This window comes from Taudactylus pleione, unplaced genomic scaffold, assembly GCF_031769625.1.
Source record: "Taudactylus pleione unplaced genomic scaffold, aTauple2 ptg000113l, whole genome shotgun sequence".
Classification (NCBI taxonomy): Eukaryota; Metazoa; Chordata; class Amphibia; order Anura; family Myobatrachidae; genus Taudactylus; species Taudactylus pleione.
Genome location: NW_028284515.1, coordinates 13,746,856 through 13,759,453, shown reverse-complemented (window position 1 = coordinate 13,759,453; position 12,598 = coordinate 13,746,856). Strand labels below are relative to the sequence as shown.

The 12,598-nt window shown below is 44.7% G+C and overlaps 1 protein-coding gene across 1 annotated transcript in view; it reads left to right on the top strand.

Annotated features, from left to right (window-relative positions):
- The window catches only part of SPTBN5 (spectrin beta, non-erythrocytic 5), a 273,171-nt gene that overhangs the window by 255,080 nt on the left and 5,493 nt on the right, over positions 1-12,598 (top strand). The window contains exons 66-68 of the mRNA XM_088471253.1: positions 1,184-1,273; positions 1,978-2,069; positions 6,064-6,149. Of these exons, the coding sequence (XP_088327379.1) occupies positions 1,184-1,273; positions 1,978-2,069; positions 6,064-6,149 (268 nt within the window). The remainder of the gene's footprint in view (positions 1-1,183; positions 1,274-1,977; positions 2,070-6,063; positions 6,150-12,598) is intronic.

Sequence of the window (12,598 nt, the reverse complement as noted above, 5' to 3'; positions counted from 1 at the left end):
TGTACGCTGGGCAGAACTTTGATGCGGGGAGCCTGTTCTGGGACTTCCATTGGATGGAATTGGATAAAAACTTCACAGAGGGGTGACAATTGGTCTAGGATGCCTGGCAATTGGTGTGGGATGCCTAACTTAATAACTTGAAGATTAGGTCCCGATCAAACCTCACGTTGGTGCACGCTGGGCAGAACTTTGACCTGGGGAGCCCGTTCTGGGCCTTCCACTGGATGAATTTGGATAAAAAACTTCACATTGGTGAAACCAATGAGCAGTGGTCCAGTTGGATCCTGGTCTGGTTTTAGGGTTAGGGTCCCCGTCGGACCTACCGTTGGTGTACGCTGGGCAGAACTTTGACCCGAAAAGCCTGTTCTGGGCCTTCCATTGGATGGATTTGCATAAAAATTTCACAGAGCAGTGGCAATTGGTCTAGGATGCCTGGCAACTGGTCTAGGATGCATAACTTAATAACTTATAAATTAGGTCCTAGTCAGACCTACTGTTGGTGTACGCTGGGCAGAACTTTGACCCATGGAGCCTGTTCTGGACCTTCCACTGGATGGATTTGGATGAAAGCTTCACAGATGGGTGTCAATTGGTCTGGGGTGCCTAACTTAATAGCTTGAAGATTTAAACCCGGGCAACGCCGGCTACTTCAGTTAGTAATAATAATAAAAGTGCTTTTCAGAAGTCTTTTTCCTCTACACCTGTCATAAAAGTGATTGAGCCGTTTTTTAGATACTATGTAGAACATTTCAGATGGTACTAAAATATTGCAATAGTCCTAGCGTTTTTTTTAGCTATGTAAAAAGCTCATATGTGCTAATCCTCAAACTGGATAATATTGGCAACACTAACACACGATGCACATGAATCATAAATTGTCAGAAACCTTACCAATAAGTACGTTTCTAATTGGTGTTCACCTATACATAGACCTGCAGCTATCTCAACTGGTATAACTCAATTGTTTGGTTATTCCGTATGACGCTAATATGGTTACAAACCTAAACAGTAGAGACCTTACACAGTAGTATTTATACTTGATAACTATGCAATTTCTAAGGGGTTATGCTAACTATGTGTGGATGGACAGGTGAAAATTAAGGGGATGTAGGGTTGTTCAAAAGAATACGGTCACTTTAAATGTATTTTCATTGTGTTCTTTCCAACTATTGTGTAACTGCAGGTGAGTCCAGCCAGCTTCTGGAACTCTTATTACATCACGTTGCGTCATCAGACACTGAGCTTCTACCATGCCAAGAGGGATGAAGCTAAGGTACTTAGTCATCACTTATTGCATATACAGACATCAACATATACCAGTCACCAAAATATGCCCGTACACCACCCACCCTGGCCGCTCTACATGCTTCCCTGATATTATTAATGATTCTACCCACTGGGTCCTGGAGTGTGTACCAGCCTGTTCTTCTAATACTGGCTGATCCCTCCCAGTTTCATGCACTGAACAGGAGACTGGTTACACAATTACAGTGTAGGGCTGGAAAATGATCTCTAATTAAAGTGAGGTGTGTCCCATTTCCTCTGTACAGTTATCCCCCTAACTGGTCTCTGATGTGATCTGGTCACCATATGGAGCTCTGCTCTGTAGTCTGATTACAGTAAAGGGGGTCCTCTTTGTGCTCTAGCCACCAGTATGGGGAGGCTGCTATACACACTAGTCATCAGAATTACATCCTGATCATATATGTCCAGCAGAATTGTCTGTGCATTGTATACTAGTCACTAAAACAAATCTGTTTTGTATACCGGTCGAGTGCAGGTTGACTGTATCATCCTGTATAGTAATCATACGTATTCTGTCAATGGAAAATATATTTACAGACAATACACAGTGCTGTCTGTAGACTGATAATTACTCCACTTTTAACATTTGTAGTGTAATGAATAAAACTAGATAGAGCCATCAATAACCTGTACTAGAGCACAAACATAATGTATGTAATATCTCATTTTCAGAATATGCCCGCCATACCTTCTGTCAGTGTGATTGATGCAGTCTGCGAAAGGTTAAAGGATTTTTCAGACAAAGCAAACACCTTCAGTGTGAGGTACTGTACATATATTAGACATTAGAGAAGACCCTCTTGAAGGCGTAACTGGGGCAGATTATCAGGGACCCTAGCTAGAAGAGTTCCTTCCTTCATAATAAACACAAAAGCCCTAGCTATGAGATTATGGAAAGGTGCATTGTTTTGTCCTGTCATCATATTTTCAGCACCAGTTGGCACTGCTTCCATATGAGTATGTTTGCAAGAAGCAGGGCATAGGCAAACGCAGGGGGGGTTTCCGTCTGCCTGGAAACCCCCCTCCCCAGCACACACATGACCACAGTAGAAATAGTAATATAATAGAATTTTGCTAGTGTTGCACGTTCTTCTCAGTATAACAAATTAAATAATTAGCACCACTTGTGGATCTTTTAACATGTATCAGACAGTAATAAATATACCTGTGCACCAACTAGGGGATCTGGAAAACATGCACTGTTAGGGATGCCCTGCTATAGAGCCCAATATGTCCAGGGCAGTGCTAGGTTCTGCTGCTGCTCCTCCAGGCTCCTGGACTTGCTCCAATAGTCTGTAATGGAGCCCACATCTAAAATAGAAACATTCAGCTCAGGCAGGATGGCCCTACTGCCGCATCTAATGGCTTATTGTGATCGCTGGTCCTGTATATGCTGGAATTATGATACACAATACACTTTGTATGACGCATCTTAAAACTGGTTGAGTACTAATTCTGCCCTCTTCATGGACTGGCCACACTCGCTTTAAAATCCAGCATTTTGAAACCCCCCTCTAGAAATCCTGCGTTTGCCACTGCAGGCTATTATTTTCCTTTCTCTTAGGGACATGAACCAGCTTCTGGAGGGTGCTTCCTTGGGGCCTCCTGCATATTGTCACCTTAATGGTTATTTTTAATTCCTAGTTATTGTTTCAGCTAGACAGGTCTCTCAGCTGGCAGCTATTTCGGTCTCTCTACCTGCTTGTCTATAAAAATAAAGCAGTTCTGTTTATGGTTCCTCATTGCAGGCTAAGGTGATTTGGGTTTTTCACATCAATCAGGAGCTAGTATCCTTGTACATTATTGTAAACAAATCTCAAAGAACGTGCGCACTGGAGGGATTGATTGTGTCGGGGTATGCTGCACGTAGAGGAAAGGGTGCCTAAGTCCTCTGGTGCAATAGATAAAGAGAACAATTACTGCGCTCACCCCTATTGTTATATATGTAAATATTGACCAGGTGGTACTGTGGGTACAATATTAGTGGCCCTCTCTTTTGTATATGATGTGTTAGCTCGAACAGTTGTATTAATAATTACTTATTGGATGCAATGATCGTACACTGTGAATCTTTAAAGAATAAATACTTTACTTTGATTCTTGAACATACAGAAAAATATAACACTCTAAAATCAATTGTGTCAGAAGGGTCAGCTGACCAATAATACAGATGACACAAAATTTCACAATCATAAATGAAAAACAATCAAACAGCATTAGATAATGGATTTATCTTGTATAAACCCAAAAATGTTTATGCTGCTGCAGCCTAGAGGTTTTTGTTCAATCTTATTCAGTCTAGAATGTGGCTGAGATACTCTGGGTGAGCACGTCTCAGTGAGTCAATCAGGCAGCAAAGATGATTAGCGTAGCACAATCTTGGTTACTCGGGCATAGGGTGCCCTCATGCAGGGTGATGGTGAAAACAGGTATTGATAATCCAATGCGTCATATGTTTATTGACGGTTTAACAGTCGGGACAAAAGCATGCCAGTCTAACTCTATTTCGGCTATATTATAGGGGGACGCCGCTTACATCACCCAAATAGAGTTTAATTGTTTGACATTTATGAGTGGGACACAACTCTAGGTGTCATTTGTATACTCTGGTCAGTTGACCTTTTTGGAACCATTGATTTTAGATATTGAACTTTTGTGTCAACTGTTCCGAGTTAACACATCATATACAAAAGGGGATCGCATGTCCGGTGGTTCAAATACCGATGCCGGAAGACCGGCACCAGTGACCTAACCCTCCTTTAGGGGTGCCTAACCCTAACCTCCCTCCCTAGTGCCTAACCCTAACCTTCCCTTCCCAGCTGCCCAAACCGAACCCTCCCGGGGGGGTGCCTAACCCTGACCCCCCCCTTCCCCTAGCCTATCCCTAAGTCCCCCCGGGAGCACTAACCTAACCCTCCCCACCCCCCCGCAGCTGTCTACGCCCGGTTTTCCTTCGATCGGGATGCCGGGCGTCAGGCTCCCGGCGTAGGTAAAGTGACAGGTGTCAGGATCTCGACACCTGTCATTAGACCCTTGCTGGGATTAGTCGGAATGCAGACGGTCAGTATTTAGACCGTTGGCATCCTGACTGCATACCTACAAAAGAGGTGGTCACTAATATTGTACCCACAGTACCACCTGGTCAATATTTACATATATAACAAGAGGGGTGAGCGCAGTAATTTTTCTCTTTATCCTTGTACATTAGCCATAGCAACTTCAAGTAAACAGCAGTTCAGTTCTTTAATGGGGTCCATTGTCTACGGATCTATCCAGGACCTAGGCGTTACATCGGTCGGAGACCCTGTTTGTACTTTATGAGGTCTATTCCAATAATGAATTGGCTCTTCTCAGTGGATTTCCTGCTGATCAGGATGGTAGTCTGGCAGGCTTGTTTTGTGGGTACATTTCACCAGGGCAGTCATTCCTTATTGTGCAGTCCATCATGGGGAATTGGCAGACCAAGTTTGCATCGCAGTCCTATGGTCATTTGCACATTGCTATCTGTGTGAAAGGCAGACGGTTATACGTTGTTAGGCCACATTCCCCTCCTGCTGTGGTGGGCGTTTGAACATATTACCATCAATGTACCTTTACTGCTAAAAGAGATAAGAGGACTTTTTTAATTACTTTTTAGTGGCTGTAGGGGAGGACAAAGACCAATCCACTCAAGAATGAGTATGTCTGTTTGTCTCTATCCCCACTCTTATCTTTGATGGGTTAATTGTGAATGAGAGGAGCTGTAGAACAGGGGAGATATGAGGAGCATAAGAAGTCAGTTCTTCTTATCCGGAGCTCAGTCTTGTAGGGGTAAAATATAATCCCATCCCATCATAGCCGCAGAGAAAGGGATTTACTGTACTTCTATAAGTAACCTTACAAGGCTCATACAGTAACTCAGATGTATAATGCCTCACATAGGATTGTAAGTAGTTCCTATATGGTACACAGCAGTGGCGTAAATTCATCCCAGACGCCCGGAGGCAAGTTATAATTTGGTGCCCTCCCTCACAGCCGCTGACACTGTAATACAGCAGTTCGCATGTAGACAGTCTATAGATAGAAGGCAGCAGTTGATGTTCTGACATGGAGCTGTCCATTAGTGTATGGTAGCTTCTCAGGTGCTGGGAAGGGGTGTTTTGGGTGGCCGTGATGGTACACTCCGGGTACATAGTTACAGCCCTAAGTGGGGTGAATATGTTGTGGACAATGGAGTTCTGAGCTGGAGCCCGGCGGCAGGCGCCTCCATTGTCTCCCATAGTTCTGCCCCTGGTAAGCCCATTAGGAATAGCACAAAGCTACTGGTGAATATAAAAGTAAATTACCGATAAATACAGGAAGCTTGTACTGTATGAACGGACGGAGGTAATATCCCAATAACTGTATTGTATTAGCTATATAAGTTAACTGCTGCAAACTAATAACATGATCCAGCTTTGAACTTATTTATGTAGAAATAATTAGTTTTCTGACCCACAGAAGTAGTAATTCGCAATGCTGCCCATAGTTCTTCTGTTTAAAGAATTTTAATTTTTTATTCTATTTTGGGTTTAGGTTTCCACGATTTTATGACCAATTAAATGCCTATACCACCCTGTTAGAATGTGCAGTATTCTGGCAGAACGCAGATAAGTGTCCTGCTGTCACACCAGCTATGGTGCAATCTTTCTGCACTGAGGCTGCTACCTGTATTTTAGTTTATCGTCAGCATTGAGAATGGTCTTTTTTTAAAGACATGAACGTTTTGTGTATTGCCAGGGCATCCGACGGATCTGAATACATCTTCTCAGCTCCTTCCGTTAGAAAGATGGAAGTCTGGATCCAAGCGATTGATAAGAATGCAGGTGGGAAATTTTTGTTGTTGCAACAAAGTTATTACAGCTATATCTCGGTATACAGCAGATGTACTCTGCTAATATGCTTCTCAGACAGTGGAGAAGATGTATCACATTTTCTAAAGATTGATTAAGTGTACCAGTGAGAAGTTGCCCATAGCAACCAATCAGTTTCTGTCTGTAATTTTATAGAATATACAGGTTGCGTCTCCCATATCCAAATATTCCGAAATATGGAATATTCTGAAATACGGAATATTTTTAGCATGACTGAGATAATGACACCTTTGATTTTTGATGGTTCAATGTACACAAATTTTGTCTAAGGCACAAATTATAAAAAATATTGTATAAAATTACCTTCAGGCTGTGTGTATAAGGTGTATATTAAACATAAATGAATTTCATTTCTGTACACAAACTTTGTTTGAGCCACAAAATTACTGAAAATATTGTATAAAATGACCTGCATTCGGTGTGTATATAACACATAAATGTATTCTGTGTGTATATTTGGGTCCTATTCCCAAGATATATCATTATGGTATGTAAATATTCCAAAATACGGAATATTCCGTTATCCAAAATACCGCTGGTCCAAAGCATTTTGGATACGGGAGACTCAACCTGTGCTTGATAAATGCTACCTCAAAGCTGATAGGATGTTAGGGGCAGCTTCTCCACTTTTTAGAAGGTTTGATACATTTCCCCAAGAGTTTCAAACAGAATGTGTAAAGCTCTGTACACACGGAGCGATCAGACAACGATCAGATATCGTTGTCTGATCGTCCTTCATGTGCTGGATGTTCGATATTGAACATCCAGCACATCCACCAACCCCCAAACAACTTGCGGGTCCCTATAGTAACCAGGCTACGTGCCCGCGCATCGACCATCGCTTGAGGGTTGGAAGGGCCCAAAAACAGGATGATATGATCGATAATGATATTTATCGATCTTATCGTCCAGTTAAATCTGAACGTGTGTACACACCATTAGTCAGATTAGTCTCTTGCAAGTAAAAATGCATGGCCCAGGAGGGCTGGATAGTGAATATTGCTGGTTTACAGCCACTAGCAAATTTATTCTTAACCAGTCCAAAAGATCAACTGTTGCATTGCCACATAAATGATAATTCCTGAAGAAATTTTTCTTGCACCTAAGAAAGGAGGAGGAACCTTCTGAAATGAGCACTTTGTGATTCCTACTTGTCATAGTAAAATAAATGAGCTCAGATGAGCATTTATTCGCTGTTTCTCAGTCTTCCAGTTGGTGAACGCTGGCTACAAGTTTGGGTCTAGTGAGTGCAGAAGTAGAAGCTGTTTAGAATATAAACACTTATCTGTATCCCTCCCCCCTATACCTCTTGCCTGCCAGGAGCATTTCAGTGCTGGGGCCTTTTTTGGTTTCTTTCTTTCTTTTGCCTTTTATCTTACTTCTTCCTTTGTCCAAAACCAAGCCCATGGTCTGAAGCCTGTTGCTAAGCAGCTGCAGTGATGGGAGTAAGGTCTGGAGATACCGTAGTCGTCCCTGCTCCTGATGCTGCAACCACCATTGAGCAGGGTCACTGCCGGGAAGGGCAGTAAATGGACTCCTGTGCAACGATCACGTACCTGTATGTCTACAAGGTAAGTAACACTTCTCCCACATGCTGGAAAAGGACTTGCCATAACGGGCTCCGTTTCCGAGTAGTCTGTATCTGTTAGGGGTATAGACACCAGGGTGGTAGCAGCCAGGCCTGCAGGGATTTAATGTTGACAGTAAGACCACAAGACAGATAGCTATCCTTAGGGTAAGCCGCTATCATGGGATAGGGTCCTGTGGGGGAGGTGTTCACTCCTTATGCACCTCCTCTCGGGCTGACCATGTGACTTGTTACATCATAAACAGCCGTGGTGATGTCACTCAGCTTTAGTAGGAAGGTCACCATTTTGTAGAGAACTGTAAGTTATCAACTATATGTGCTGATATGACATCTCACCATGTAAGGTATGCTTACTTTAACATACAGTAAATGTTATATATGAAAAAAATAAAATGTAAGCTTATTTTAACCTAAATGATAGATAGATAGAGGCGTCTCTTGGGGCGTTCGACCAGTGCGGTCGATCAGTGGCGCCACTCCATAGTCGCCAAACCCCTCCCTACCATCCCAATTTCAGCGGACAGCTTTAGTAGAAAGGTCACCATTTTGTAGAGAATTGTCAGTTATCAACTATATCTGCTGATATGACATCTCACCATGTAAGGTATGCTTGTTTTAACCTAATTGTCATATATGAAAATAATGATAGATAGATAGATAAATAGACATGGTGAAATGCAGGTATATTGTGATTTATAACCTTAATAGGCTGATCATGTGACTTGGTATAGAACTGTCAGAGATCAATTGTATCTGTTAATATGTTTGCTTAACTTGATGGTGATGATCGATAGAGCAGTGGTCGAAGTGGGAATTTTGAAGTGGGGGTATGGAACACTAAGCGCGCTGCACCCGTTAAGGGGCATGGCCACTCAGAAGAGGGAGTGGTCACTCACAAATGTCACATCAGTGTAGTTTACCACACTGTAGTACCGCTTATACACATTATGCCATACTGTAGTAGCGCCCTTTATAACACATTATGCCACAGAGTAATGCCCCCTTATACGCATTATGCCACACACATTGCCATTTACAAGTGATGCCACACAGTAATGTCCTCTACAAAATTTGTAGTACAAATTATGCCACCTAGTATTAATGCCCCTTACACATAATGCCACATAGTAATGCCCATTATAACATTATGCTCCACAGTAAAGACACTCCCCCCCTGCAGCCTCTTAAGATGCGTACACACTGGGCGATAAAGTGGACGATTGAACGATAACGATATCGTTATCGTTCAGTCGTCCCTTTATCGTCCATTTTTAAGCCCAAAAAGATGAACGATAACGACGACGCGCGTTCCCGCGGGTCGTTCGTCATCATCGTTCATCGGGCTGACATGCAGGCCAACCTGACGATGTCGTCAGGTTGCTGCATGTCAGGGAATGGGGGAGAGAGCCCGGCGCTGAACGATATTGTTAATGATATCGTTCAGCAGCTGTGCTCAATGTCATGAACGACATTGAGCACACCCTGCCGGGGACACACTAGATGATATCGCTCAGGGAGCATATCGTCTAGTGTGTATGCACCTTTACCTCCCCCTTGTATCCCATCAGCAGCATGATAAGAGATGACATGATGAGAGACTCATCTCAATGTGTATTTGGTATCCTGCACGGCAGATATCCATGCAGAGACAGCGGCACCACGCTCCCTTTTCAAATCTGACGCTGTCTGTGAGCAAATCAGGAGCCACCACATCACCAACAAATGCTTCCACTACTCCCAGCACCACTAACAAACCCCCCATCCACTTCCCCCTGCACCACTAACAAACCCCCTGCCCACTACTCCCAGCACCACTAACAAACCCCCCATCCACTTCCCCCTGCACCACTAACAAACCCCCTGCCCACTACTCCCAGCACCACTAACAAACCCCCCTCCACTACTCCCAGCACCACTAACAAACCCCCCATCCACTTCCCCCTGCACCACTAACAAACCCCCTGCCCACTACTCCCAGCACCACTAACAAACCCCCCTCCACTACTCCCAGCACCACTAACCCCCTCCACTACTCCCAGCGCCACTAACTAACCCCCTGTCCACTACTCCCAGCACCACTAACTAACCCCCTGTCCACTACTCCCAGCACCACTAACTAACCCCCTATCCACTTCCCCCTGCACCATTAACTAACCCCCTGCCCACTACTCCCAGCACCACTAACAAACCCCCCTCCACTACTCCCAGCACCACTAACCCCCTCCACTACTCCCAGCGCCACTAACTAACCCCCCTCCACTACTCCCAGCACCACTAACCCCCATCCACTTCCCCCTGCCCACTACTCCCAGCACCACTAACAAACCCCCCTCCACTACTCCCATCACCACTAACCCCCTCCACTACTCCCAGCGCCACTAACTAACCCCCTGTCCACTACTCCCAGCACCACTAACAAACCCCCCTCCACTACTCCCAGCACCACTAACTAACCCCCCCCACACGCTATTACCAGCACCACTAACAAACCCCCCCCACACTACTCCCTGCCTCACTCCACTAACAAACCCCCCTCCCCACACTACTCCCTGCACCACTCCACTAACAACCCCCCTCTCCACACTACTCCCTGCACCACTCCACTAACAACCCCCGCTCCCCACACTATTCCCTGCATCACTTACTAAATACCCCCTCCACTACTCCCAGTACCACTCCCAACCCCCCCACACGCTATTACCACCACTCCACTAACAACCCCGCCTCCCCACACTACTCCCTGCATCACTCCACTAACAACCCCCCCTCCCCACACTACTCCCTGCATCACTCCACTAACAACCCCCCCTCCCCACACTACTCCCTGCATCACTTACTAAATCTCCCCTCCACTACTCCCAGTACCACTCCCAACCCCCCCCACGCGCTATTACCTGCACCACTAACAAACCCCCCTCCCCACACTACTCTGTGCATCACTTACAAAATCTCCCCCACCACTTCCTGCATTCCCACTCAATTTTCCCTGCTTAAATAACAACCAACCAGCCTCCGTTTCTCTTGAAGAAGTGGCAGAAGCCGGGGAGGGCAGTGACACAAGGGATCCCTTTCAGAGCAAGGAACGCAAGAAGTGCGCCAAGCCGAGGCTCCTGTTCGGCAAAGCCGTCGGAGCACATGACGTCACCTTCACGTCCTCCTAGCAGCCCTGACCCGTGGAACAACTGTGGGAGCGCAGTGGAGGAGCTGTCTGTCACACCGGCGAGCAGCACGGTCTTGCTCGGCGGTGCAGTCTGGCATAGGATCTAGCAGCAACTGTGCAGGTCTGGTTGGTGCAATGCAATATGTAGCCGCTAATGGCGGCTGCAATGTGAGTGGGCGGTATGGTGTACCGGCGGTCAACCGCACCGCTAGTAAAAAAAAAACAATTCTAGTGCTTGAAGTGCCGGTATGTCATACCGTTACATACCGGCACACTTCGAGCACTGCGATAGAGTATAAATAAATATATAGCAATGTCAAAATACATGCAGGAGGTGATTTTCACCTCAGTATTCTGACCATGGGTCTTGTTGTATCATAAACAGCCTTTGTGATGTCACTCAGCTTTGGTGGAAAGGTCACCATTTTCAGGACTGGAATAAGGGCGACATGGGCCTTGGGCTGAAAATGTTCAAGGGCCTATACTGAGAAGGTGATGAGCTGTAACCAGTGCTGTATTGGTGTGACCAGCAGCATAAAAGTTCCCCCCACTGCCAAAAGATGCCCCCCACCTTATCCCCGGGACCTAGGCCCGCCCCCTCAACTTGCTGCAGAGAGCAGCATAGTGTGGTGCAGGGGGGACTGATCATCAGTCCTCCCTGCTGCAGCTGATCTCTGCACATGCAGAGGTCAGCATATTTGTACTTGGAGGGGAAGTTCCCATCCTCGCACTTTTACTTTAGGCGTCTGTGCCCCAGAGTACCATTTGCACGATATTCTAGGGCGCGATTCCGGCATTGAAGTTGGTGGTCACAGACTGCCGCATCACTTCCAGGGAGTCAAAGGAGATCCTTTCTGCACTTGTGATAAACAGATCTCCTCTCCAGAAACCGGGGGACAGAGATGGATAATGTAGTCGCATGTGATGCGATCTTTTGACAGATAAAGCACTTCTGTCTCCAGTCACATCACATGCGACCATGCCAGTTAAGTGTTAAGGTTATATAAATAAAATTTTACCAGCATTTCACCATTGTTTGTCTATCTAGTCATTATTTTTATATATAACATTTAGGTTAATGCAAGCATACCTTACATTGAGACATGTCATGTCAACAGATACAGTTGATAACTGACAGTTCTATAAGTCACATGATCAGCCTCTTATCACATCCTACCTGGATTTCACTATTGTCATCTATCTATCTATCATTAGTTTCATATATGACATTTAGGTTAAAAAAAAGCAGATACAGCTGCTATCTGACAGTTCTCTACAAAATGGTGACCTTTCTGCTAAAGCTGAGTGACATCACAAAGGCTGTTTATGATGTAAGCAAGTCACATGATCAGGATACCGAAGTGAAAATCACATCCAAGCATTTTGCCATTGCTATCTATCGATTTATAATCTATCGATTTAACAATCAATTATTTAGGTTAAAACAAGCATACACTACACAATCAGTAGGCATAATAACAGTTATAGTTGATAACTAACAGTTCTATATCATGTCACATTATCTATCTAACTATCTATCTTTTAGGTTAAAATAAGCTTACATTTTATTTTTTTTCATATAATGTACTGTATGTTGTGGATGGTGCTAGGGGGAGGTGGGTCAGAAACAGGTGGAGGCAGGATCGAGCAGAG